The sequence below is a fragment of the Zalophus californianus genome, chromosome 6, assembly GCF_009762305.2.
Source record: "Zalophus californianus isolate mZalCal1 chromosome 6, mZalCal1.pri.v2, whole genome shotgun sequence".
NCBI classification, from domain to species: domain Eukaryota; kingdom Metazoa; phylum Chordata; class Mammalia; order Carnivora; family Otariidae; genus Zalophus; species Zalophus californianus.
Window position 1 is genome coordinate 93,194,556 of NC_045600.1, and position 27,821 is coordinate 93,222,376.

General features: G+C 44.8%; 1 protein-coding gene across 2 annotated transcripts in view; it reads right to left on the bottom strand.

Annotated features, from left to right (window-relative positions):
* Window positions 1-1,912: 1,912 nt before the first annotated feature.
* The window catches only part of GNB5 (G protein subunit beta 5), a 37,414-nt gene continuing 11,505 nt past the window's right edge, over window positions 1,913-27,821 (bottom strand). For both annotated transcript variants that reach the window (XM_027571979.1, XM_027571980.2), the window contains exons 4-12: window positions 25,405-25,446; window positions 23,171-23,247; window positions 17,865-17,997; window positions 9,906-10,049; window positions 7,996-8,087; window positions 5,699-5,747; window positions 3,933-4,029; window positions 3,195-3,361; window positions 1,913-1,966 (exon numbers count right to left, since the gene is read on the bottom strand). In XM_027571979.1, the coding sequence (XP_027427780.1) occupies window positions 1,955-1,966; window positions 3,195-3,361; window positions 3,933-4,029; window positions 5,699-5,747; window positions 7,996-8,087; window positions 9,906-10,049; window positions 17,865-17,997; window positions 23,171-23,247; window positions 25,405-25,446 (813 nt within the window). In that variant the 3' untranslated portion in view covers window positions 1,913-1,954. The remainder of the gene's footprint in view (window positions 1,967-3,194; window positions 3,362-3,932; window positions 4,030-5,698; window positions 5,748-7,995; window positions 8,088-9,905; window positions 10,050-17,864; window positions 17,998-23,170; window positions 23,248-25,404; window positions 25,447-27,821) is intronic.

Below are 27,821 nucleotides of genomic sequence, written 5' to 3' on the forward strand. Positions count from 1 at the left end.
AGTTATGGACCGTTTTTGCACATGTACTGAAGATGCTCTCTGCCTCTCCAGATATCTAACCTTGAATTTGCTTCCCTTCAGTCTAGGTGGCTTTTCCTTTGTCCTGTCTTCCTTCACTTCTGGGAGGTCCAGGTCAGAGGGCAGAGACACTAAAGGGTCTGTAGGAGAGAAGCAAGGGTACCATAAGGAGGAGACCAGGAGCAGCTCTGGGACATGCTGGGCGAGGAGCTGGGGAATCCCGTGAGATGCACTCAGGGGCCTGACTCCTTCAGCAGCTGTGCCCATTTCCCCGCGCCCCTGCCAGCCTGGAATCCCCTGGGCTCCTTGGAGTCCAGCAGGGGCCTTTTCCATTTCTCTCTCTACCCCCTACAGGGTGTGCTGTGTAGTAAAACCCTCAGTAAAATGTTTGCTTGGCAAATGACTGAATCTAACCACCATATTTACTTTAAAAGAATTGATGGAAAAGCTAGCCTGGCTTGTTTTGGATTGACTGGCCCATGAGGATACAAATCGTTCTGAGGGTGGGCCTGGCACATGTCCTGATGTTTGCAGGAGGTCAGTCACGTCTAGACCTGTCTGCTGGCCGTGCCCTGCTGCAGCTCTGGAGGGCCTCTCTGAGCAGCAGGGCCTGGGGCTGGGCCCAGAGGGCCAGAACCACGACTAGGAGAGGGGTCAGGCTGGAGCAGGGCCCAGAGAGGAGACGGGACAATCCAGGGCACTCGGGCACCATGGGACCCCCAGACCACTCACAGGGCAGGCCTCAACTGGGAATGATTTTTGGTGTGTGAGGTGACCTTCTATTTCTCTAAGTAATGCATGCCATCTTAATGAACAAGGAATTTTAAAAAACAAAGAATAAGCCTCAACACCTTAAAAACAAGGAAAAGAAGAGATCTTACAACAAAAACACTTGGTGTCTTCCAGAAGGAAATGCTGAATTTCAAAGACAAGTATTTTGTGTATTTTTTTCTCAATATAAGAGAGGCAAAGACATTATCACTTGGGACCTATCAACTAATTTGTGTATGTAATTACATTTTCAATGCAATAAATATGAATATACTTCATATGGATATGATCTCCTATGATACTTTTAGTATCCTGAGTGGATACTACTAATTCTAATACATCTAATACTACTAGTAGGTTTTTAAGTAAGTTTACTGTCTTGTGTTCCCACACAGAAAGGTTTTGGTTGCTCTGAGAAGCCTTTGTGTCACAAACAGCATTCAGCTTTTCCCTCAAATGACAGGAAATACCCTGTCTGAGGGATCCATCACATCATCACAGAATTCATAAATCAAACATCCTGTCCACTTTATGCACATCTTTCTTCCATTGATGACAGTTCACACAGAGGGAAATATTTGATCTGAAAAAAGACAATGCGAGACTGAAAAAGAAACTTTTACAATAAAAACATTTTTTTAAAAAAGGGATTTTGTCCAGTTACGTTTGGAATTGGAATTTTCTTCTATCACAGACCAATCAACATGGCCGGCCTCGTGCAGCCCGCCGTTAAGTCAGCACTTCTAGAGGAAAGTTCCACAAGACACAGTGCACACTGAGAAGAATCAGATTTTAAAGTGCTCTGAAAACAAATTTGATTTAAGGAAGTACTAGGGGATTTATTAAATGCTGACTCCTATTGGTAATATATGTGGAGACGGTATAATTAGAATAATCTTAAAAATGGATACATTTTTAAAAAGTATTCAAAATGCAAAACACTGTACTTGAAGGTGTTCTAGGGCTGAAGGCCCACACTGGGGTCTTTCCAGGGGTGGTCATTTTAATAGTAATATCAGGGATGCTGAGTGAACTTGCAGCCGCGGAGTCACTCCTTTAAGCTACGTTGCAATAACCCTCAGATCCTCTAGACGAAAGATCTATTTACATATGACGGTTTCAAATTCTACCCTCAGGTGCCCATGTGTGCATCGTCAGGAGATGATTAAGCCCAGACCTGCAAAGCCACAAACAGATAATTGTTAGTCCCCGAGTAGTTAATGACTTGTGAAACTTGAGTTTAAAGAGATAAAAGCAGGTCAGTTACACACACACACCATCCAAAATGAAGCACGCACAGGTCTTGGATGGTAACACCTAACTCCTGGCAACTCAAAGGTGCTTCTTGAGACCTGTCTCTTCCCCTAGCTCTGCTCAATCATCTGTAGGGCATCTGTGGCCTTCTTACTAGGGGCTGGTAATGCTTAGGCTGAGTGCCATCTGTACCCACACACCCTCCTGGGTATATTAATGTGACTTTATTGATTTAGGAAACTCTTGCCCCAGAAGATGAACTCACAGATAACTTTGTTGTTTGTTTCAGGAACTTCCAAAAATCCTTGATTTATCCTAAGAGTAGACCACTCAACTACTCTCTTTAGAAAAGATACTTACTTCTCAGGCCTACACAGAGCATCACAAATGATGGTTACTTTTCAAGACTGTCTTCAAAATCCTCTCCCTCCCCCAACTATGTGTCCAGCAATCTTAAAACTATTGTGCCACAAATTTGTCTAATCCTAATTAAATCCCTCCATCTGGCCTTAAACCAGAACCCCCTCCCCACACCATATAAATATCTTTGTTCTCCCCTTCTGAGCTGCCACGAAGACCGTCAAGTTTGTGCTCCGTCCCCACTGAGGTAGGAAATACACTTAGCTTTGTATTTTGGAGGTATTTCTGGTGAGCCAACATACAGCAAGGTCGTTGAGCTCTTTGAGAAACTAATGAAAGCCATGAGGACACTTTCCCCGGAAAAATGGACACATGAAATGTGACCTTTAATTTCAGGGGCTTCACGGGTTCCCTAAAACCTCTCTGTGGGTCTCACAAAGGCGTGTGAATGCCCCACTACTGGGAGGGGAGCCTGGCACCTGTGGTTTGCCAAAGGCTAGAATCAGAAGAACCCTACTTTCAGGATCAAAAGGGGCTGTGTGGATCACCTGGCTCCATTCTTCCCTCAATTACACGCTGATACACAGCTGTTTAAACCATGCTCCAACACCTGCATTGATGGGAGACTCACGACCTCTCCGGGGCAATGCATTCCTTCTGTGGCCATGGACAGAGCTGAAATTAGAGCTGTGTCTGGCGAACATCACCCAGGCTTATTCTGAGCCTCTGCTTTAAAGAGGGCCAACCACTCCTCTCACACACACAGTAAAATAAAAGAACTTCTCTCTTACTCTGAGGGTATGATCCCATGATCCTGAGCAAAAAGCAGTTCCATCAGGGGAAACTCGGAGAGTACTAACACGGTTTTCATGTCCAAACAGGATGGAGACTCGGGACCCCTTCAGAACATCCCAGACATTGATGGTATAATCATTGTATCCAGCGAAGAGCAGGCGCCCTCAAAACAGGAGGATATGATGGTTACTGAACCAGTTCCACCCTGTTTTTCTTTTCATGACTCACTCACACAGTCATGCAGTCGCTTGCTCATTCATTCATTCCACAGTGATTTAGGGCCACTATGTGCCAGGCACTGTGCTTTGCCCTGGGGGTTCAGAGAGCACCGTCGCTGCCCCTCGTGGAGGGTGCTGGTGGGCAGGCAGGCAGACACATGAATGGACACATGGTAGCACATGGAATAAGGGTGTCCCTTTTCAGGGATGAAGGGGAGACTGGCAGGCTGAGGAGGAAATGCCTAATGAAGGGCACTGCAGATGGGAAGCCGCATGCATCGCTGTCTTGAAGAAGAGTGGCACAGCCTTCATTTCCCGTAAAAGGAAGGGGGTGGGGAGGCTGCTTCGGGTGGGGTGAAGTGGGGTGGGGCGTCGTGGAGGAAAACCGGGGCAAATGCAGACTGCTTAACCCACTGGCTCACCCGAAGTTCAGCTGAGGGAAAGCTTGATCGAGAGCGGGGTTGCCTTTAGCTCCCGACTTACAGTCCCCAGAAAGTTTCTGAAAGAAAATCTTACCACTGAGGGAGAAGTCCACACTGGATGCTCCAAATATGATACTCTCTTTGGAATAGATGGCGACCTCCCTGTCTGCCCGGAGGTCGTAGAGGCGACACTGGCGTGACAAATGTGACAAAGAAGCACTTATTTCTGGCTCCGGGTGGGAAGAGAGGACCACAGGGCTATCAGCAGGCACTGCTGGCTTGTGTAGTTTGGGGGATGAGGGAAATACCTCTAGTTGTCTCCCCTAGCATTTTCTACCTTAATCCCAATTCCTATTAATCTGCAGGGATCAGTGGAGATTCAAGGAAACAGCAAATACAGAAGATTTGGGGGGAGGCGTACAAAAACAAAAATGAAACCCCTCTTTTTTTCTGATAAAGGATATTCATTGTAGAAAATACAGAAAAACTCCTAAAGAAGGAAACAAAAATCACCCCAAATCCTAGAGGTATTTACTAACATCTAGGCTACTTCCTTCATTCTTATTTCCGTTTTATGTGGGTCTTTAAATGGAGTGGATATTTCATGATGACTTCTATTAACATCAGGTTATGAGCATTTTTCTCGTATCATTAAATAATCATCAAAAACACATGACTAACATGGTTGTTGAATATTCCTTATGTGGATATATTAAATCTGTTTAGCCGTACCGTGTTGAGAATTTTGATTGTGTCTAATTTTTCTCCTTTATAAATGAAATTTTGATGACCATTCTTACATAAAAATCCTTATATATATCTCTGATGTTTTCCTTAGAAGAGTTAAGGAACAGAATCCTCAGAATAAAATTGTTTCAAGAAATAGTATGACCAGATCAAAGGGGAGGGATATTTCAAAAGCTCTTGGCTTATATGGCAAGACTGTTTTCCAGAAGCGTGGAACCAACGGGCCTAAATCTAGGCTCTTTAACCATATTACGTCCACAATGTAGCATTTCATTGCTAATCCAAATGAGCTCTGATCACTTAAGCTTGCATTTATTGGATTACAGGTAGTCTGAAAATGTTTTTAGGTGTTTATTTGCCATTTTGGATTTCCTACTTTGTAAACAGTCTACATTTTATCAAACTCTTTAAAAATTGGGGTGTTTATCTTATTGATGATGCAACCCCATTCATATCTAAAGGATTTCAATTTGGTCTGTCATACAGATGGCAAGAACTTTTCATAGATGTATGCCCTTGTATTTTGTTATACATTTTTTGGCACATGGAAGTTTTACATTTTCATTTTCATTTTTTAAAAAGATCTTATTATTTGGTATTTGTCTTCCCTCTGGCAAACCCTGAACCAACCACTTTCCCCAGGCTGCCTGGGGAGGTATAGGAAAAGGAACATATAGGGCAGATGAGACATGGGAGAAATAATATGTACCAAAAATATTTACTTATAGTAGTATTTCTTAAAGGGAAAACAAAACCTTGAACCTAAATGTCCAAAAATTGACTAGTCAAGTACACAATGGCATGTCCATAACATGGAATACTATTCAATTACTAAGAAAATATAATGTAGATTGGCTCCACTGGCATAGCCAATCACCTATTGCTAAGTGAAAAAAGCAAATTATAAAGCATTTTGTTTCAAAATAAAAAAGACAGAAAGGAATTCACCCAACTGTGACTTGGGTTGGGAGAATAAGATATTTTAACCCCCTTCCCAAGGTTTCTTCAATGAATTCACTTTACTACGGTAATCAGAAAAAACACTAATTTTGAAAAATAAATCACTGTATCTCTCTTTCAAATAGGAAAAGCTCTCATAACTTAGAAACATACCGTAGCATCATCTGATCCTGAAGCAAAGGCATCTCCACTCGGGTAGTACCTGCAGAGAGAAAGTTTGGATAGAAAGCATTTATTCAGAGTGGTGATTCTCAATCCTGGATGCCCGTCAGAATCATCTGGAAATCACCTGAGAAAGTTGTCCCATCTGGGCCCGTGGAATCGGAATCAGAATCTCCACTGCTGGGGACATAAGGACCACTCTTTATAGAGGCCAGAAGGGGAGGCTCATCTGCCTGGCCCACTGGCCTCTAGTTTTTCTCCCTGTAAGTAGGGGACAGTAACAATGGCCTTGCAGAGTGTTGGTGAGGAGTAACTGAGATAACGTGTGTATTCGCACCAGGCACTGAACACAGAGCAGGCTGCCGGTAACCGTGGTTTCCATTGATCACACACCTCATTCCTGGGACTTGGCTCAGCTCCAGGGTAAGAAAGTGATTATCTGCAGACACTGGAATGGCACATACAAAGCCTCGTGCAGATCTCCGCACTGACCATTGCCTCCCTGGGATACCTCTGGCAAGGGACTTTACCTTGCCCAGCCTCAGTTTCCTCATTTGAAAAGCGAGGATGATAATGTACTTTCCTGTTGTAAAGACTGAATACAGGCAAAGAACTTGGCATAGTGCCAAGTGAAAAGCATTCAATAAATGATGCTTATTACTGTTACGTCCATTCTCTTCTCGGTAATCAGGCTTCCTGGGGAGAGGGGAGTCTACACTGAGACCTAATGGATGTTAGAGGAAGAGGGGTCAGGGTAGGGGGAGCAGCACGGGTGAGAGAATGTGCATTTTAAAGATATATAGGGGTTTAATTTATCTTTGTGGCTTTATATTCTATCCTGCATCTTACCAACTTCACTATCTGTATTAATTTCCTTTGATTTTCTAGGTAATTACAGCACATTTGCCAAAAGCAATAGTCTCTTCCCTTTTTCTCTATCCTACAGTTGAGGGCAAGGACCTAGAAATTCTTACTAACACTTCTATTGCTAACGTAAATAAGCACTGTTATCTTGTTCTTCCTTTTAAGGGGAACAAGTCTAGTGTCTTTTCCATTAAGTATAATGAGGATTCTTAGAAGGAAGAGTCTTCACAGTGCCATCTTCCAAATTTACATGTCAAGTCCCTGCCTCTCGGGAACCAGTTCATAGATCCCGCTACCTACTCAACAGCTCCACTTGGGTGTATAATAGGCATCTCAAACGTAACTATCCCAAAACAGAGCTCCAGAATCCATGTGTGACGACTGCTTCCTACCCGTACTTCCTCCAGTCTTCCCTGTCTTAGTAAATAGATCACTGCTCATGCCCCTTATAAAAGGTTTGGGTTCCCAAGTTCAGGGTTCTTCTCCTGTAATGCAATCCCTGGCCTGTGCAGGTGTCTTGGGCCCTCTCCATTTCACCCTGTGGGACTGGGGCTCAGGTAACCAGCACAAAAATGCTGATACCCTGGCTAGTGCCATTGCTAGAAGTAATAAACTGTCCTTCATCTCAAACCCAGGAGTCTCGTGTCTTCTACCAGCATCCATGAAACTGTGGCAGCCTAGCTTGATATCGTGTAGCTAGGGTAAAATCTCAGAATCAGCACAACTCTGAACATTTCTGTCTCTACAATGTCTTCCTTAGTTCCAGCCACTGTCACCTCCTTCTTGAACTCACACAACTTTCTAATTGGCCATCACACTTCCATTCTTGCTTCCCTACAATCTCTTCTCCAAACAACAGCCAGAGTGACCTCTCAAAGGCAAAACAGAGACCATGACAGCCACCCCCCAAACTGGCCTTTGGTTAGGTCCCTCCACATCTCGTCTTAACCCAGCTCTCTGCAAGCCTGGCTCTTTGAAACACTGCTTTCTCAGAGAGGCCTTCCCTGACCATCCTAAGCAATAACCCATCGCACTTATCACCATCTTAAATTAAATTGTACATTTACTCATTTGTGCTTTGTCTTATCTCCTGCAAGAAAGTAGAGACCTTGTCTATCTTGTTCACAAGTTCCTGGAACAATGTCTAGCATATAAGTCTCAATAAATATTTGCTGAATAAATGAATGAGAAATACTGACTCTATTTAGGGAGGATAATAACAATTACTCTGAGTGCCACTAAATTAAATATCTCCAAGAGATCTGGGGTGCTGTTCAGTGCCACCACAAATCAGCCTTTCTTGCTGGGGAGACCTCTTTCAGCCAAGTAAAATGAGCCTGGAGGTGGTTCCTGGCCTGAGCATTACCCCACGCCAGGGATCACCAGCAGAACAGAGAAGTTACATGAACATTCTACTCACTGACCGGACACTGTTGATGTCAGATTCGTGTGTTTCAAAGGCCTGCACGCACTGGCCGGAGCGCATGTCCCACACCATGGCTTTCTTGTCACATCCCTACAATTGCAAAGTTACCCAGAGTTATGGTCACTGCAAGGCCTGTCTACAGTCAGGCATGAGTTCTCATTATGTAACACAGCCATTTACTTCCTATTGGTAAATGGCTGACAACATACTTTTCTGAGACTAGCCTCACCTAAGGCTGCTTTCCTCAACCAGTAAGCCCTGAGGAGGTGAGACTATGTCTTGGGGTGTAGGGGAGCAAGGGAAGGCACCCAGCTTTCCCCTTCAGCATGTCTTCTTCTTTTGCACCTTTCCAAGTGTGGGTGCAAACCCTCCAGAGCCTCCTCGATTTCCCCCTGGGCATTTCTCTCTTTTCTGTCCTTCCCTTCCTCCCTCCTCTTCATCTCTGCCTCCCTAAGCCCGGGAGGGAAGGGCAGGCATAGAGTGGGTGCACGGTGAGCCCACCCCGCTTTGTCTCAGGTGTACAGGACAGCGTGAGCAAAGGGAGAGCACCGGGTGCCACTGGGCCATCTGCACTTCTGCAGCATGCCGGCTGGGAGTCATGACCTCGCCAGCACTTAGCTGCGGGTCTCTAGCAAGTCACCGTCCTGGGCTTCCGCCTCACTACCCATAAACCCTCTCTCTGGGTTGTGAACGTGACCCAGAGTCATAAACATGAGGTTTTCACATTATGCTATCCTGGTTCTAGGGGCATTTGACACATTTCTGCAGAGCAATGCTATTATCAAGCTTGGGTAGTATAATGTGGACTCTCAACAGTCAAATAGAAGACATAATGGCTTAAAATCGGTGTTCAAGTTGCTGGTTTGAACTTCAGGGAAAAGAGTGGGGTGAATACCATAACTGATATCTCAGAACTGTGGGGATTCAGCACTTTGAGGAGGGACAAAGACAGTTATTCAAAGGCACAGAAATGAAACATACACAGACAGGGCCAAACACCCAAGAAGAAAATGGGGTTCCTGCCGATTACAGGCCACACAGCCCTCGCCTCATGCCCAGCAGCACCAAGACGCAGGCAGCTCAGAGCAGAGGTCCCTTACGTCCTTCAGCTGCAGATGCCATGCGATGGTATGTCCAGCATGTCCTCTCCCACCTCTCTCCTGACTAAAGCGAGACAGGACCTGAGCCAGGTCACCCTGCTTAGTTCCCCATTCTTATTCCTGGCTGTCCACAGAAATACTCACCCCTGACATCTGCATAACCCATTGTCAACTCTTCCACCTAATATATTCCACGTCATATCCTGGGGGAGTGGTTTGCATTATGCCCAATTTACAGACAAGGAAATTTAGTCAAATAGCAAAGCCGGGACCCCGGCATCTTAGCCGAGAGCTCCTCTGTGCCACCGTGGCCTTGTGTGCCTGACCCTGAGCCTTCAAATGCTCTGTTCCCTGTGCCCTAGGTTGGGAGGGTGATGGCGACTGGCAGGGGTGGGGCAGGAGAGTGCTCACAAGCCCCAAGCCCTGATCACACCACGCTGCCTCACCTCAGCAGCCATCTGACCAGCTTGGTACCTTATGGCTCATCTCCAGTGCTCTCAGATGCTAACTCTGCTGTTTATTTGAGGAATAACATTTTCAAATGCGGCAGATATGCACCTCAGGTCACAGCATTCACATGAGGAGAACATTCCAGACACCTCTGCAGACTGAATGTCAGCAGCAGAACAGGAGACCCTCGCGACCCACCACGCACTGCCACTGCTGTGGGAGCCGGGGGTGTGACAGTGAGCTGAGGACAATTCCTTCTTGAGAAATGTCTGATCTACTCCCTGAAAATGACAAGAATTGCCAACATAATTCTCCCACAGAGACGAAGGACCCCTAGGGATTTTGCTTGGGTCTTTACCCCAGACACGAAGGTGTTGCCCGTCTCCGAGGGGGCCAGGTCCAGGCAGAGCACATCAGCCCCGTGCCCGTGGAAGCTCTGCAGCAGCTGCCCGCTCTCCACGTCCCACAGGGCACATGTCCCGTCGCCGCTCGCTGTCAGGATCTGTCCACAGAGAAGGGCAGCAAAAGCATTGTCATTATGACCTCTGTTGGGGGAAAGTCACTCTGATGCTTAGAGCTGAACATGTGAGCTCTTGGAACACACACACACAGACTCGTGCCTCGCTATATCTGGATTCAAGCACAGGAGTATTTCCCCTGTGCTAAGAAGAAAAGTTCCTTTGCGACACCCTCACTGTCCTTGCGATGCGGGTTTATGTGCCTGTCCCCTCCGGAGCAGGAAATGGAACAGGAAATGGAGCAGGCCTCCGTGCTTTATCTGCAGAGCTCTGTGCTTGCCGGGCGTCCCAGAGGAAGTGCTCTGTGAACGTTTGTGGAACAGAACTTGCGTGGCCCCCACGAGCAGGCCAAACACTTTGAGTGCTTCTCAGATCTTAACATGCTCCCTAGCCACCGGGCTGCTTGCTAATATTGCATCTGGGGTAGGGGCCCGAGGCCCCAGCATTCTCATAAACCCTCAGCTGGTAGCAGCGCTGAGCAGTGCGCCCTGTCAGACACATGTGCCCGTGGCTGCTTCCCCCCAGAGCGGGGCAGGGTGCTAGACGGTCCTAGGGCCCCTGAGAGGGCCACATGCAAGCCCTCACAGATTCAGCAAGTACGTGCTGGGTGCTGACGACATCCAGGTGCTCTGCTAATAGGCATTAATTAGGGTTCGAACAGAGATCGTATCTCGGTCCTGCTCTCCCGGAGGGCCGTTGAACAGAACCGTCAGTAAGATCCGACACCAACCGAATTCCCTGCCCCTGTGTTAAACAATTCCGAGCCCAGGCACACTTTCCTGGAGCTCTGTGAGGCAATACCGAGACCAAGTGAAAACAATCTAACGGCCTGCTGCAGGACATACCTGCTCCTGCAAGGTAAGACTGTGAACCAACAAAACAACTTACTCACCAAAACTAACGGCTTGCTCACCCAGACTCACGGCAAGACCCTTACCTTGCAGGGCTCACCAATCCAAAGCTAGTAACGTCATAGCCAGTTTCCTGCCTTGAGAGACCCACCTTAAAATCACCCAGCTTGGCCCCCCCAAGTCCTCCAAGTACCCTTCCCTGATTTTCTCATTTTGAGATGCTATGGAGAGTTTGCCGAGTTGGGGTTCTCCCTTGCCACAGGAGGTCTAAGAAAGTTGGCACTTCTGGAGAGCAAGTTTTTCCGAGGATCTCGGCAGACAAGACAGTGATGACTCACGATAGAGTGAGAAGTGCTTAGATCCAAGCAGGCCCAAGGGACAGACAGCAAACCCATTCTGGCAACATCTGAGCTGCTCCAAGGATAAGTGAGAGCTGGCCAGGTGAAGGCCTACCTCTGCACAAAATGAGAGTGTGAGGACTTCAGCCTGTAGGCAAGATGGAGCTGTGGGAAGCTTCCAAGTGAGATGGTAAGATCAAAGGCAGATTTTAGGAAACTGTCTAAGGTCCTTGCAATCACCTCTCAAGCCGCTTCTGTAAACTTACAAGTACAAAGGCCACCCATACGGTGAGAGGAACACTGCGGTGCCTGGGTGGACTTAGGGTCACAGCCCGAGCTGTGGGTGTGCGTGTGCGCACGCGTGCCCATGGCTTGGGCTCAGGCTAAACACAGCTTCGTGGGGCTGGGAGAAAGGCAGCGGAGATGCAGGGCTCATGGCCTCTGGGACCCAGCTGACAGCCTGTCCTGGGCAGCCATGGGCTGGGGGATCCACAAGGGCTAAGCCCTGGATGTCACAGCCTCCCTGCACCCCACCTTCCTGCCGCTCACAGGGCCTGGATGAGGTGATAAGACAGTGCAGGAAGTGGCTCTTGCAGCGTCACTGCCACACAGAAGGCCCTCGGTGGGTGGAGCTTACTGAGGAAAGGAAATGAGTGGCAGCATTAAGGACTGTTAGCCTCCCGTGCCCCACTGACCGCCCTGCACCTCCAAATTCCTCCTGCTGTGGGTTTTCTCTTCTCCTCTCCTTCTTTCCTGTTCTCTTCCCTTCTCTCTTACACGCTGGGCCTAGCACTCGCAAAGAATCTCCTTTTCTCTGCAGGAGAGATACACATTACAAGGAGGGGACTCTACTCCCACCCTGGCCTGGTGCCCGGCTGGCTGCCCCATCTTGGAGCGCGTTTCCTGCCAGGCAGTCTGGGGAGACCTAGACTCTCCTTGCAGCCAGGAGAAGCCGCTTTGGAGCTCCTCCCTGGAGCAAGAGCTGGGTGAGTTCCAGAGAGCTCAGGCTTCTTGGGCGTGGCCCCCAAGGCCCGCCTCAAAGCTCCCCCTCAGGGGCAGCTCTCAAATGTGGGGAATCTCCAAGACTGCAAAGCTTCTGCCTCTGTTTGTGGGACTCCCTGCATCCTTGGCCTCCTTCAAGTAGCCTGGTACACCCAACAAGATGACCTAGGCTGGTAAAAGTTAGCTTATGAATGCACAAGACTTGGACTGGGTCTTAATTTGGGTACTTATATTTTATAATATGCTGTAATTCTGTTCAATGTCTCCTGGCCCACATCCATTCCTGTCCTAACACTTGCAAAGGGCCAATAATCTCCCATCTTTTTTGGGACACCCAATCTGCTTTAAACGATTACCTCAGTCTAGCTCTTTAATTTGCGAATTTTCCATACCATATTCTTCAACCAAAGAGATGAATAGTTTTTTAAAAGTTACAAGTAAATTCTTAATAGTAAAAAATATTTTAGAAAAATACTTTTAATAATTTTGTGATCTTCATTATAAGTAAAAATTGAATTTAAAAACCAAACACTCATCACGATAAATGCACGAAACAGAGCCTCTAACTCACTGTCAGTCATTTCTTTTGGAAGTAGGGAATTTGTAGGTTTAACACTAGTCGTCTGCCAGCCGGCCCAGGCCACAGCGCCCCCTACTGTACAGGTCTGTGAGAATCCTGGTCGCAAACGACAGGGGCAAACACTGCACTCCAAGTCTGAACACCCCTCTGCTCAGCAATTAAACAGTTACCCAGTCACCTGGTCTCCCTGCTGCCAGCCTCGCCTCCCCTTCTGACCCCAGTCAGCTGAAACCAGAGTGGGCCATGGAAAACTTTAATCTGACCCAGATGCTCTCCTCCTTAAAAGAAACCCAAATCTGACCTGGCACTTGCATGGCTCCTTGCCCATCTGTGGCGTCAGGCCAGACTCAGGGGCCCTGTGATCCGGCCCTGCCCACCTCGCAGGCTGCCTGCTCCCTCTGGGCTGCCCTCACACTTGCCTGGCCACACCCTCGCCCACCAAGGCTGGCTCAGGCAGCCCTTTGCAGCAAGTTTGCGATCACCCCTCCCGTTCTGAGCTCTCAGCTTCCCCCGCTGTTCAGTCACAGATGGTTTCCATGAAGGTTCTGAGAACAGAGCCTGAGTGTGAGCGAGTCCACCCCATAACCGGTGGTATGTGGCAATGTGGGTGGTGGGCACCTATGAAGATTTGCTAAATAGATATGAATGAATAAACTGATAATCCTTTTATGACTTGTTATAAGAAACTTAAGAGTGTTGAAGTTGTATTGTTTTCACCTTGTAGTTTATTCAAAGTAGGGAATAGATTTACTATTGAAAGCTTTTTCTTTTGGTATTTGTTAAAACACAAGTATAAAGTAGGTACAGTGAGGTGTATAAAATGCGCAACTCTGAAGCTCAGCAGCTCATTAAAGTTTTACACATGTAAACACATTGGAACCACCACTCAGACTGCCAGATAGGAATTTCCACCCCCTCAGAAGGTTCTCTGTTCCGCTCCCAGGACCACCAAGTCAGTTAGAGGATGTTTAATATAGCTCTGTCATTAATTAATAGCCCCAACTTTCCCCATTTTTGATTTATTAAAAATAATAATGATAACCAATGAAAAACAACAGGTTCCTCTTAGAGCCAGATGCTAGAGCATACCTCTCCTGTTAAGACACCAGAATAGCAATAATTACATTGCACAAAAGACTTTAAGACAAAGACTATAACAAGAGACAAAGAAGGGCACTACATAATTGCAAAGGGAAAAATCCAACAAGAAGATAGAATGATTGTAAATATCTATGCACCTAACATAGGAGCACCTAAATACATAAAGCAACTATTAACAGACAAGGGAAGAAACTGTGTAGAAATATATAGAAATATAATAATAATATGGGACTTTAACACTCCACTTACATCAATGGATAGATCATCCAGACAGAAAATGAACAAGGAGACAGAGGTTTTGAATGATACATTGGACCAGATGAACCTAACATATATTTGGAATATTCCATCCAAAAACAGTGGAATACACATTGTTTTCAAGTGCACAAAGAACATTCTCCAGATAGATCACACGTTAGGCCACAAAACAAATCTCAATAAATTTAAAAAGACTGAAATATCATTCATCTTTTCTAAGCGCAACAGTTGAGCACAATAAATCACAAAAAAAATCTGGAAAGAACACAACTACATGGAGGCTAAGTAACTTGCTAATAAATCATGGATGGGTCAACTAAGAAATTAAAGAGACAAATGAAAATAAAAACCCAACTGTCCAAAATCATTAGGATGCAGCAAAAGCCATCTTAAGAGGGAAAATTATAGCAATATAGGTGTACCTCAAGAAGCAAGAAATATCTTGAATAAACAACCTAAACTTACACCTAAAGGAGCTAGAAGAAGAACAAAGGCCAAAGCCAGTAGAAGGAAGAAAATAATAAAGATCAGAGAAGAAATATATGACATAGAGACTATAAAAACAATAGAACACATTGATGAAACCAGGAGATGGTTCTTTGAAAAGGTCAATGAAATCGACAAACCTTTAGCCAGACTCATCAAAAAAGAAGAGAGAGAACTCAAATAAATAATATCAGAAAGGAGGGAGAAGGAGGAAAAAATAAAAGCTGACACTAGAGAAACACAAAGGATTATAAAAGGATATTATGAAAAATTATATGCCAACAAATTGGATAATCTAAAAGAAATGGATAAATTCCTAGAAACACATAAGCTCCCAAAACATAATCAAGTAGAAATAGAAAATTTGAACAGATGGATTACTAGCAATGAAATTAAATCAGTAATTAAAAAAAACAAAACAAAACAAAAAACTCCTGAAAAACAAAAGTCCAGGACCAGATGGCTTCACAGGTTTATTTTACCAAACATTTAAAGAAGAGCTAATACCTATTCAATCAAACTGTTCCAAAAAATAGAAGAGAAAGGAAAGCTCCCAAGCATTTACCCTAATACTAAAACCAGACAAAGACACTACAAAAAAAGAGTACTAAAGGCCAATATCTCTGATGAACATAGATGCAAAAATCCCCAACAAAATCTAAGCAAACTGAATCCAACAATACATTAAAAAATCATGATCAAATAGGATTTATTCCAGAGATACAGGGTGGTTCAATATTCACAAACCAATCAACATGATACATCACAGTAACAAGAGAAAGGATAAAAACCATATGATCATCTCAGTAGATGCAGAAAAAGCATTTGACAAGATTCAACATCTATTCATGATAAAAACTCTCAATGAAGTAGGTTTAGAGAGAACATACCTCAACATAATAAAGGCCTTCAATGAAAACCCACAGCTAACATCATACTCAATGCGGACAAACTGAGAGCCTTCCCTCTAAGATCAGGAACAAGACAAAGATGTCTACTCCCACCACTTTTACGCAACATAATACTGGAAGTCCTAGCCACAGCAATCAGACAAGAAAAAGAAAGAAAAGGCATCCAAATTGGTAAGGAAGAAGTTAAATTGTTACTACTTACAGATAACATGAGAGTATATAGAAAACCCTAAAGATTCCAGCAAAGAAACTACTAGAACTGATAAATGAATTCTGTAAAGTTGCAGGATACAAAATTGATACACAGAAATATGTTGCATTTCTGTACACTAATAATGAAGCAGCATAAAGAGAAATTAAGAAAATAATCCCATTTACAATTGTACCCAAGAGAACAAAATACCTAGGAATAAACTGAACCAAGGAGGTGAAAGACCTGTACTCTGAAAACTATAAAACATCAATGAAAGAAACTGAAGACAACACAAATGGGAAGATATTCCATGCTCTAAAACCAATATTGTTAAAATGTCCATACTACCCAAAGCACTCTACAGATTTAATACAAACCCTATTAAAATACCAACATTTTTCACAGAACTAGAACAATCCTAAAACTTGTATGGAACCACAAAAGACCCCAAATAGCCAAAGCAATCTTGAGAAAGAAGAACGAATATGAAGGTATCACAATCCCTGACTTGAAGATATACTACAAAGCTGTAGTAATCAAAGCATTATGGTACGAGTACAAAAAGAGACACACAGATAAATGGAACAGAATAGAGGGCTCAGAAATAAATCCAAGCTTTTATGGTCAATTAATAGATAGGAAAGGAGGCAAGAATATCTAATGGGAAGAAGACAGTGTCTACAACAAATGGTGTTGGAAAAACTGGACAGCTACATGGAAAAGAATGAAACTGGACCGCTTTCTTAGACCAGACACAAAAAGTAAACTCAAAATGGATTAAAGACCTAAACATGAGAACTGAAACCATAAAATTCCTAGAAGAAAACATAGGCGGTCATTTCTTTAACATTGGCCATATAAACATTTTTCTAAATATGTCTTTTCTGATAAGGGAAACAAAACCAAAATTAAACTGTTGGGATTATACCAAAATAAAAGACTTTTGCACAGTGAAGGAAACAATCAACAAAACAGAAAGATAACCTGCTGAATGGGAGAAGATATTTGCAAATGACATATCTGATAAGGGGTTAATATCCAAAATACAGAAAGAACTTATACAACTCAACACCAAAAAAAAGCAGATAATCCAAGTTAAAAATGGTAGAGGACTTGAATAGACATTTCTCCAAAGAAGACATACGGGTGGCCAAAAGACACATGAAAAGATGCTCAACCTTACTCATCATCAGGGAAATGCAAATGAAAACAACAATAGATATCACCTCACACCTGTGAGAATGGCTAGTATCAAAAACACAAGAAATAACAAGTGCTGGCCAGGATGTGAAGAAAAAGGACCCTCTTCTACTCTTGGTGGGAATGCGAATTTGTAAGGCTGCAAATTGGTGCAGCCACAGCAGAAAAAAGTGTGGAGGTTCCTCAAAAAGTTAAAAATAGAAATACCCTATGATCCAGTAATTCCACTGCTAGGTTATTTTACTCCACTAATTAAGAAAGATGCATGCCCCCCAATGTTTATTGCAACATTATTTATCACAGCCAAATTATGGAAGCAGCCCAGGTGTCCGTCCATAGGTGAATGGATAAAGAAGAGGTGCTGTGTAGATACAGATTTAGATATAGATAAACACACACACACAGTGGACTATAACTCAGCCATATAAAAGAAAGAGATCTTGCCATTTGCAAAAACATGCATGGAGCTAGAAATTATAAAGCTAAGTGAAATAAGTCCAAGAAAGACAAATACCATACGATTTCACTCACATGAGGAATTTAAGAAACAAAACAAAGGAAAAAAGAGACAAGCCAAAAGAGAGACTCTTAATACAGAGAACAAATTGGTGGTTGCCAGAGAGGAGGGATGGGTGAAATAAAGGGGATTAAGAGCACATTTATCATGATGAGCAGTGAGAAACGCACAGAATTATTTAATCATTATATTGTGCATCTGAAACTAATATAACACTGTATGTTAACTATACTTGAATAAGATGATAATAATAATAATAGAGGGGACACTGGAAGGCTTCCTCTCCTTGCCACCCCTCCTTGGTCCTCTGTCACTTCCCGTGCTCCCCGGCAGGCTGACCCACCACACAGCCGCTTCCTCACCTGCATGTCTGAATTGGTGAAGCTGCAGGCCGACAGGTAGTTGGTGTGCATAGCAACAGACTTCTTTTTGGCAGCCATGTTTTCATTTTTGTCAAACGTCAGTGGATACACAGAACACTTATTATCCAAACCGCTAGCATGGAAAGAAAGAAGTGACAGATGCTAATATAAGGCAACAGAATACACCTATACATTCTCCTTCACGCAAACTTTTCAAAATGTTTTCCTTTGGCAGCATGATGTATTGTAAACTTTCCCCCCAACTTTGAAGATTTTCAAATGTACCATAAAACTGAAAGAAAAATAGTACAATGAGCACCCAGATCCCTTCACCTACATTCACTAACTTAGCCTTTTGTCATATTTGTGGGAGCAAATTCTGAACCCATTTGAAGGTAAATGCAGACATGACATGTTATATCTACACACTTCAATTTGCAAATTTTACATCTTCTAAAAAAAACAGAACAGTCTCCTAGGTAGCCACTAGATCATTATCACATCTGAGAAAACTAACACAAATTCCATAACACGGTGTAATCAGCCAACCATATTCAATCTTCCGCAGTTGTCCCCAGGATCCAGGGCCCAATCAAGGTTCACACATGGCATTCAGTTTTTATAGCTTTTTAAGACCATTCAATTTAGAACAGACCCTCCACCTCTGTTTTTGTTGTTCATGACAAGAGATCTTAGGCCAATGGTCTTGTAGAATGTCACATACTCTGGACTTGTCACATTGCTTCTTAATGGTCATATTCAAGTATAACATTTTTGGTAATACTAGTATACAGGTAATACTGTGTACCTCTTTCTCTTTCTCGCTGCTTCACTCCAGGAGATCTGTGAGGACTACTGTCTCAAGATTGGTGATGCCGACTTTGATCACTTGGTCAGAGTGGGGAGCACTAGATCACTGCATGGTAAATATGACTTGCTTTTAATTAGTAATTAGGGTTTGACACTTCGAGACCATGTGAATATCCTGCTTCCCAACAACCTTTCATGCAATGGCTTTAGCATGATTACATTGTTTGAATCAAATATTATTTTAGGAGTACAAAATAGTGACCTTCTGATTTGATCATTCCTTCTGCATTTGTTAGCTGATATTTTTCTGTAAAGAAAAACTTCCCCCTCCCCTCAGTATCACTGTACACCCATGGGTTTTTTTTCTCTTCAAGTCTGTTATGAGCCATTACTATCACTATCCCATGTGATGCTCACATTGTCCCACATTTGGACAGTGGAGGGCCCCTTGAAGCAGCTTGTTTCTGTTGGATATGACCCCATTGGTCCTTGAATGTTTCCTTGCTTTCTGGAACAAGAAAATATCCTTTTCCGGCCCCAGACCGACGGTCAGCCTTACTCCGAGGAGCCCTGCTTCTTCTTCATGGGCAATGACATTTAGGAGGATGACACTCTTCTGATGCCCTGGGGATGCTAGGGACCCCCTTAGCCTTTCCAACTGCTCAAGGGGGCAGGTGTGGACTTGGGAAGTCTCTTACCAGTAATTCATAAGCTTGTGGGTGAGAATGATTGGCAGTTAGGCTGTGACACTGAACCAGTATGCTGTGGACTATGGGCTTCCTCGGACCCTTGAGGTGGTAGGCGTTCTCCTGTGCTGAAGCTTCAGAGTAATTTCTGTAGCTCTCCTGGGATACCCATTACTTAGGGTTATTTACATCTGGTGTTGAATCTCAGCTTTAGTATCTAACTCATTTTGTGATCTTGGTTATGTTTTTTTAGGTTCTCTGAGCCTCAGTTTCCTCGACTATAAAATGGAGTGGATCCCACGATCACAGGGGGCTGTTGGGAAGATTCTATAAAGAGTTCAGAATGGCCCTTGACATACAATAGAGTCTCAGTAAGTGGTCATTATTGTCATTTTTATATTCCACTTGCTTGGAGGCAGGCACTATGTCCTATTCATCTTTAAATTCCCCAGGACACCTGGTCCATTGCCTTGTGAACTGTTGTTCATATCAAGTATACAATACCTGAGTGAAGTCTTCTTTCAGATATGGCTTTCAAATAAAAAAATACTTATATATAAATAAAGGCAATTAACACATTTTTTTGAGAAGGGGATTGTGTCAATACTGTTGGATTTCAGCTTTCAAGTTTGGAACCAACTAAGAAATAGACTCACTAGTCAGACAGATGGAGATAAATATATCCCTGTTCTCCCCTTAAAAAAAAATGGAGAGAATGTGGTGGAGGTGTGGATTTGTGTGATCACGGAGTCACAGGGCTGTCACAAAGCCATGGTTGAGAAACACCACATTAGATCATCACTAGATAACTAGGCAAGTTAATGGCAGTGGCTCTTGGCAGTTCTAGGGAAGGTCTGAGCAGGTGCTTTTGTCTAAGATGGGGATTCAGTTTTGCTCAGTTTAGATTTTTTTTTAACGATTTTATTTGAGAGAAAGAGAGAGAGAGAGAGAGAGAACAAGTGGGGGAGGGGCAGAGCAGGAGGGAGAGGGAGAGAGACAATCTCTCAAGCAGACTCAGAGCCTGACGCTGGGCTCGATCCCATAACCCCGAGATCATGACTCCAGCCAAAACCAAGAGCCGGATGCTCAACTGACTGAGCCACCCAGGCGCCCCTGCTCAGTTTAGTTTCTGATGCTCTTTCCTCATCCACTGGACCCCATATTTTAAATATTTGTTAATATTACACCAATATTCACAGCTTGAACTCCCTCTGCTTGTGAGGCAGGCAGTGCAGGCACTGAGTATCTATCACAGGGCAGGGCCGGGAGACAGATATGATGGACAAGACACCAGCCATTCCTCCTGTCTGAGGAGGCTGTCACCACAAACCTGTCTACCTGGGCCTTGTAAAATTATTCCCTTTCCCGCTTGCCCCCCCTGCCTCATGGAAATTTTCCCACTGGGTTCAAATAAGAAATAGCTGACAGAACCATTTTCCAAACTACTGTTAAAGACATTGTTCATGGGGTGCCTGGGGCAGCTCAGTTGGTTAAGTGGCCGACTCTTGATTTTGGCTCAGGTCATGATCTCAGGGTCAGGAGATGGAGCCCTGCATTGGGTTCTGCGCTCAGCAGGGAGTCTGCTTGAGATTCTCTCCCTCTGCCCCTCCCCCCACTTGCCTGCTCTGTCTAAAAAAATACATTGTTCACTACGTTATTATATCCATTGCATACTGCAGAAGGATCTACCCAATATATTCTTTTTGTAACACAGAACCAGATAGCAGATATCTCAGTATAAAATATTGAGAAATGATGTAACTCCTTCAACTCTATGCATCTGCTAACATTAATGCCCAGTTAGAAACATATTACCCTGGAGTTTTTAAAAATGTAGACTATTTATTAGTCCTAATGAGTAAGAACTGGTCTGACATAATGAGAGGTCAGCTTTGGCCCTTGGCTGCTGGGAGGTCATCTTTGAGCCCCTGGAATGGGCCTAAGGGAGAACAGCTTTGGTTCACAGATAGTCTCACAGTATGATTTAGGGCACGCACTGTGAGTTCTGACCTCCTCACAGGAACCAGAAACTAAAGGCATTAGCCTAAACCTCGAGGACACACTGGAGACTGAGGGTCAGCCATATGGGCCGTATGTGATTGAGCCCCAGGAAAATCCGTGGACACCAAAGACTCGGGCGAGTTTCCCTGGTTGTTAATGTTCTATCTATCATCACGCATGGTGGCCAGGAGGCCAGCAGGAGGTAACGCCGTCCGTGATGCCACAGGGATGGGACAACTGGAAGCTACAGGTTTAGACCCCGCCTGGACTCTGCCCTGGGCACCTCTTCCTTTGGTTGGTTCTAATTTGTATCCTTTCACTGTGAGAAAACTGTGAGCTTAAGTATAGCACTTTCCTGAGTTCTGTGGTTGTTCCAGCAAATTATCAAACCTGAGGGTGGTTTGCGACTGATATCTGAAGTGACAGAAGTTTTGTGGGAACAGCGCTTTCTAACTATACAGCTGGCTGAACTCCTTTACGCTTATCTTATTGTGTGTGTGTATGTATACACACATATGTAAATAAATGTATTATGTACATAGCATATACATAAATACATATATACCTATATACATCATGTGTATATGTGTGTCTTTTACTGTGCTTACCTCATATCCTTTCAAGAAGGAAATGGGATGAATTTTATATAAATAATACCATTCAGTAATAAAATGGAAATATAACCTACTTTTGAATTATTTAAAAAATTAGAAAATATGAAATACATGTGTGTGAACATGGGTTCCAAAGGCACACAGGGTCTTGGCAAGTGGAGAGTGAATGGAAAGATGCCCCCAAACAGCCACTCAAAGGGAGGGATGTTGAGGACAACCATTGGTGTGACTGTGGCTGGAGAAGGCTCCAAACTTTTTGCTTGGAGGCCAAGTGTTTTCATTTTTGAATTAAAACTCCTTTCTCCTGATTATAAAACAAGATACGCTTATTTTTAAAAATGGAAAATTATTAAAAAAGAGAAAATTATAAAAAAGAGAAAACCCCATAGTCCCATCATCCACAAGGAACTACTATTGGATTTTTTGGTATAGTTCATCACAGACTTAATGCCTTTTTGCTAAACATGGCTGGGATCCTATGGTAGAGATATTTTCCAGAATTGTTTAACACAGGGACAGGGAATTATGTTGGTTGCAGTTCTCACTGCCAACTCTGTTAAACTGAGCTCCAGGAGACTAGGAAATAAAACACCATCTTCCTAGCAACCTGGATGTTCTTTTCATTTACTGTAATTAAGAAGTTTCCTTTTTAATGGTTGTATAAAATAGTCCCTTCAACTCATGTCCCACAATTCACTTAATAATTTCCTTTGATGGACATATGATTCCTCCCTACCCTGCCTTTTTTTGCTTTATTTTAAATAATGCTACAATAAATATTATTGCTCATATGGCTTTTCTATATTTTGGATCATTCCTTTCAAACAAGTTCTTAGATATGGAATCTCTAGATCAAAGGTTATAAAGTTTTCAAGGCTTCTGTTCTGATACACATTACTAACATGTTTTCCAAAACGTTTGCACCAATTTATAGTCCCCACCAACAGCATTTGAGAGTAGAGGAGGCAGGTTTGAAACTTAAGCTACTGTCAGTCTATAATGAAAATAAGTATGAAAGAGATTTGTGTAGTTTCTTTTTTGATGAAGTTCAGGGAGGAACTGAACACCTCGCTTAACCGGCCAACAACAAACAACAACAAAAACAGTAAGTTCGAGTTCGTTTGCTTGTTTTTGCCCATCAAATGGTATTTTGTGGCTAATCAAAGATCTGAAAAGCTGCTTGGCCCCTACTTACCCACATGCAATGGCGCATCCCGACGGGGCATACGCACAGGCCATCACCCACGTGCAGGGCATGGTGACTGCATGCTCCTGAAACACAGTACGCAAGCTTCATAGAAGGAACGAGCAGCACTTCTACACAAATGTATTAATGTTTAGTTTTTGCAAAATCAAATGACTGGAGTTCCTGCTAAATCCCATTACCATTTCAAAGGGCAGTGGTGTGGGGTGAAGATCAGCTTGAGACTGACAGGAGACTCAGCTCCCCCAGAATCAACAAAAGCGAATGTCGTATATTCCAAATGCTAAAAATCTCAGCCAACAAAACAATATCCTTACCGTTTTACCTCTCTCTCTTTTTTAAAGATTTATTTGAGAGAGAGAGAGAGCACACAAGCAGGGGAAGGGGCAGAGAGAGAGAATCCTCACGCAGACTCCCTGCTGAGTGTGGAGCCCAACGTGGGGCTCAATCTCACGACTCATGAGATCATGACCTGAGCCGAAACCAAGAGTCAGATGCTCAACTGATAGAGCCACCCAGGTGCCTCTACTTATTCCTTAATGTTATACTCCCCTTGTTCTTCTGAATGAATATTGGGGCTCATTTTCTTTGAAAGGTCTGTCTGAATTTCACTTCAGTTACATGCTATACTTTATTTACTCAGATTCCCCCTTAAAAATCTATTCTTAAATGATTCTACATGTATGTTGTGTTTGCTGCCCTGTGAATATACAAGAGCCTCTGTCCCCTGTGGGTCCTGAAACCATTCTTGGGAAGGTCTGAGTGGAGGCGGGGGAGGGCAGGGTGATCTTGAGTTTTGCTCACAGACGACAGAGACCCCATAACATGGAAGCAATGAGAACTACGCGTAGCAGTTTCTGCTCCTGGCTGGTGGTCGGGGCACCCACATTCTCCTGCATGCCAATAGGCAACAAAGCCACAGCTCAAAACCTTCTGCATCTGTGGTCTTACTTCCATGAGAGACATGGGCCCTGGTTCCTAGTTCCAACACCAGCAAGATGTGCAGCCCCATGCAGGCCATTGGTGAAGGGAAAGGATGGGATTAGATGATTCTAGGCTGGTTCTTTCCTACTATGATTCATGTTATGCTCATGGAAATTCTGTCACTCACAATCTACAGCCTTTCAGATGCCTAGAATAACCCACTGCAGCAAATGGCCACTCTCAGCACAAGGCACCCCAGGCTCCCTTCCTTACAAGAAAAAACTATGTTCCCTGCCAGGGCCCTCCCCAGAAATCAGGCAGTGTGTGCTCTAGGACATGCTAAGGCTTAAACAGAAGCAAAAAAACCCCACATGCCCCTGAAGATGCTAAGGTGCGCTGGGAGAAGCAGAGGCTCCCATGGGCAGAGGTCCTGGAGGGGAAAGACCCTTGTAAACCGTTAAGTTGCCATTTTTACTATTCCCCAGGGGCCTGACCATTAGGTACTCTGCTCCAAAAGATGGTTCTGTCCCCCCTCCCCCGATCAGGTTGTGTAGCACCTGCCTACCACAACACTTACTAAACACATTCAAATAATGCAGAATATGGATGCTGTTCAGTTTGAGGCAGATATAGGTCTCTTTGTCTTATATAGTGAAGAAGAGAAGACCTTCTTTATATAAATAACAGAACCAGGACTGAATATACAATAGTGGTTACCATAAATGGCACACAATGCAGGCTTGTAAGCACACCTCCACAGAGACTGGCTTTTCTCTTTAGTTAAGAGTCTAAATGTAGGTTAAATTTGGAGCCGAGCTCGCCCAGGCCCGACCTGCAGGATATCACTGGATAGTCAGTTCAACCCCCAGCAACCTCAGCTTCTCCCCTGCTGTCTGCTCATGTCCATGGTGCTACAGAGTCCGGTCAAAGACACAGACACAGAGGGCAGAGAAAGCGGGGGCTTCAGGAACCTCTCACCACCCCTCAAAGAAAAATAATACGTGCGTGCGTGCGTGAGTGTGACGAGTTTTCTAGGCCAGGCCCTTTCCGGTTTTAAGTGTTAGCACCCTCTCTGCTGGCTCTGCATGCTCCTGCTGGGGGGAGCGGTTTCAGCTCTCGAGGGGAACAGACCTGCCACGGGCTGCCGAGCTGTCTGAACACAGATGGGCTTTCCTGGGGTTTCCATCCCCAGGCAGGCACCCGGGAAGCCCGATGACCATGAGACTGGGGGTGTCTGGAAGCAAAGAGGACAGGGCCGGAGTTCTGGGGTGCTGCTCCATGCACCAGGGACAACTTCTTACCTTGTTGGTAGTGAAGGAATCCCACACGATCACCTTCCCGTCCTGGAGGGAAAAGAGTAAACAGCTTAAGGAGCCGTCAGTCAGTGCTCACAGGCGACTGCGAGAACGCTCCAAAGAGCTGTGTCCAGCTGGGCAGTGCGCAAGAGGCACCAGAGTAAGTACCTGGGTGGTCAAGGACCTCCAACCTACCTTTGAACAAGGGGGAGAGAACAGGGGGCTGAACTGTTCTGCCTGATTAAAGGCTCAGTTCTCAACATGATACTCCTTGTAGAGCTACAGAGCGGTGCTCAGAGACTTCTTCCAACCATTCAGAAACCAAGCACTCACTGTTGGTGCCCTGTCGTCGCCCCCCACGCCCTGTCAAGAAGCTATACAGGGATGAGACAAACCTGAAATTACCTCGAGGTACTTTCCAGGTAACTAATGGTCTCTTTCGTTCTCCCTGGCCACCCCCACCAGCCCTCCTGGCTACTGTGCCCCACGCACACTGCGTCAGAGCCCCCCTCCCCATTCCTGGCCCACTTCTCTGGGCTCCGCGGGCCTGACAGCAGTGTAACTTGCCCACCCAGACAGTTCACACCTAAGCTGGGAACAACGTGAGACTCCTGTCTGTCACCTGTCTGTCACGGTGGGGATGCCATGGGGGGCTGGGCTCGGGGCTGGCAATGCCACCTTCACTGTACCCGCTGCTGCAGCCCGCACGGGGGCTATGGGGAGTCACCACGACGTCGTGGGTGTGTAATACAAACCCACACGAGCCCTGGTCCCTACAGTGCAGCCACCTGCCCGGTACGCGGTGCGCGGGTCCTCTGGGCCCCCAGGCTCTGCCTGAGAGGAAGAAGATGGCTGAGTCGGCAGCCTCCGTGGCAGGCTTGGTTTTTGTAATCACAGAAGCCATTTGGAACCAAACCTGAACGACAAGGTGAGGGTGGGGGAAGAGGTGCCACTGAGGGGCACAAGCAAGGTCTGATTATCCAAAGTGACGTGGTTGCTTTCTTTGCATGATCCACTGGACGATTTCCTATTCCCGCTACGTGTGGCTGAAGGGCCCAGGAACAAAGTCAAAGTGGGCAATCTGGGGCCTTTCAAAACTCCTAAGCACACTGGTTCTTCTAGTCCAATTTCTCTGACTAAACACCCAAACACAACAGAGGGGGTAGATTAGGTAACAGGGCCGAGAAGAGGGAAGGAGCTCCAGGCCTGTACCTTGGGGCCCTCCACACCTGGAGCCCGGCTCGCTGTGCGGGGGAACGGACTCGTGCCTTGCCCGAGCTGGCGTTCCCTCTGGCAGCTTCTTCCACCATGCCGCCTGCCTGCCTGTCCCCACTGCCCACCCACTCTGTGCTCTGGACAGAAGAAGGCACCCAAGACGCTAAAATCAGCCATAAAACCAAATGTGGGCCTCTCTACCAGCACAGATTTATACGCCAGGGCGTCATGTTCCTGGAGAGACCGCCTCCACCCCAAACCCTACCCCACACAGTGAGGCTGATTCATCACCTGCCTTCAAGGGCGGAGGACTGCTCTGAGTCACCCCGTCTGCTCCAGAGTGTTCCTGCTGTTGCCAGCTCCCTCCCACACCCACCCCACTTCTAGTTTTCTCTGCGTTAGAGGGAGATGGATGGGGTGTTCCTCCTCTCTAATAAGAACAGTGTATGCGTGACAGAAAATCCAACATACATTGTACTCTTAAAGACAAAAAAAAGTCAAAAAGTCTAGGTAGCAACATGTATATCTTGATAACCACTTTGTAAAAAAAAAAAGTCTGTTAAGGAATGCTCTAAAATAGTAATAATGGTTGGGACAGGGTGGTGGGAGTAAAAACATTTCTTTGTTCTCTTTTTCAGTGTCTCTTTAATGTGGTAAAATACCTGAGAGAAATGTTTTATGTTCTGTGGTAAAATACCTGAGAGAAATGTTTTATGAACATAAAAGAAAGCAAATTAACAACGTGACATATTAGATCTATAGGTAATTTAGGAGACTAAGACCACCTGTCCTTATCAAACACAATCTGACATGGATGTTAGAGTGTGTGGATTATTTAGATTATGTACAGTTTTTATATTTAAAAGGAATTTTGTCTTTTGGATATTGTCTTTTGGAAAAGCGGGGCTGAAGGTACGGATGGTTGTAGGGGGAGCCCAAACTGGCCATAAAAATATAGGACTTCAGTTTATAATTTTATATTCAATGCATGTTACATCAAAATAGACATAAAAAGTACCGAGCAGTGATAACCAGCCTCCTGATAGTCACACTTTTGTAGGGGCCCCTCCCTCATAATGTCAGGGCTGGAATACAGCAGGAGAGATGGAATGTAACTTCTGATGGCATGGCTTCGGCTTCCATCTCCCTCTCTTGCTCTGGGGAAGGCCAGCTACTATCTTATAAGCAGCCCTATGGAAACGTCCACA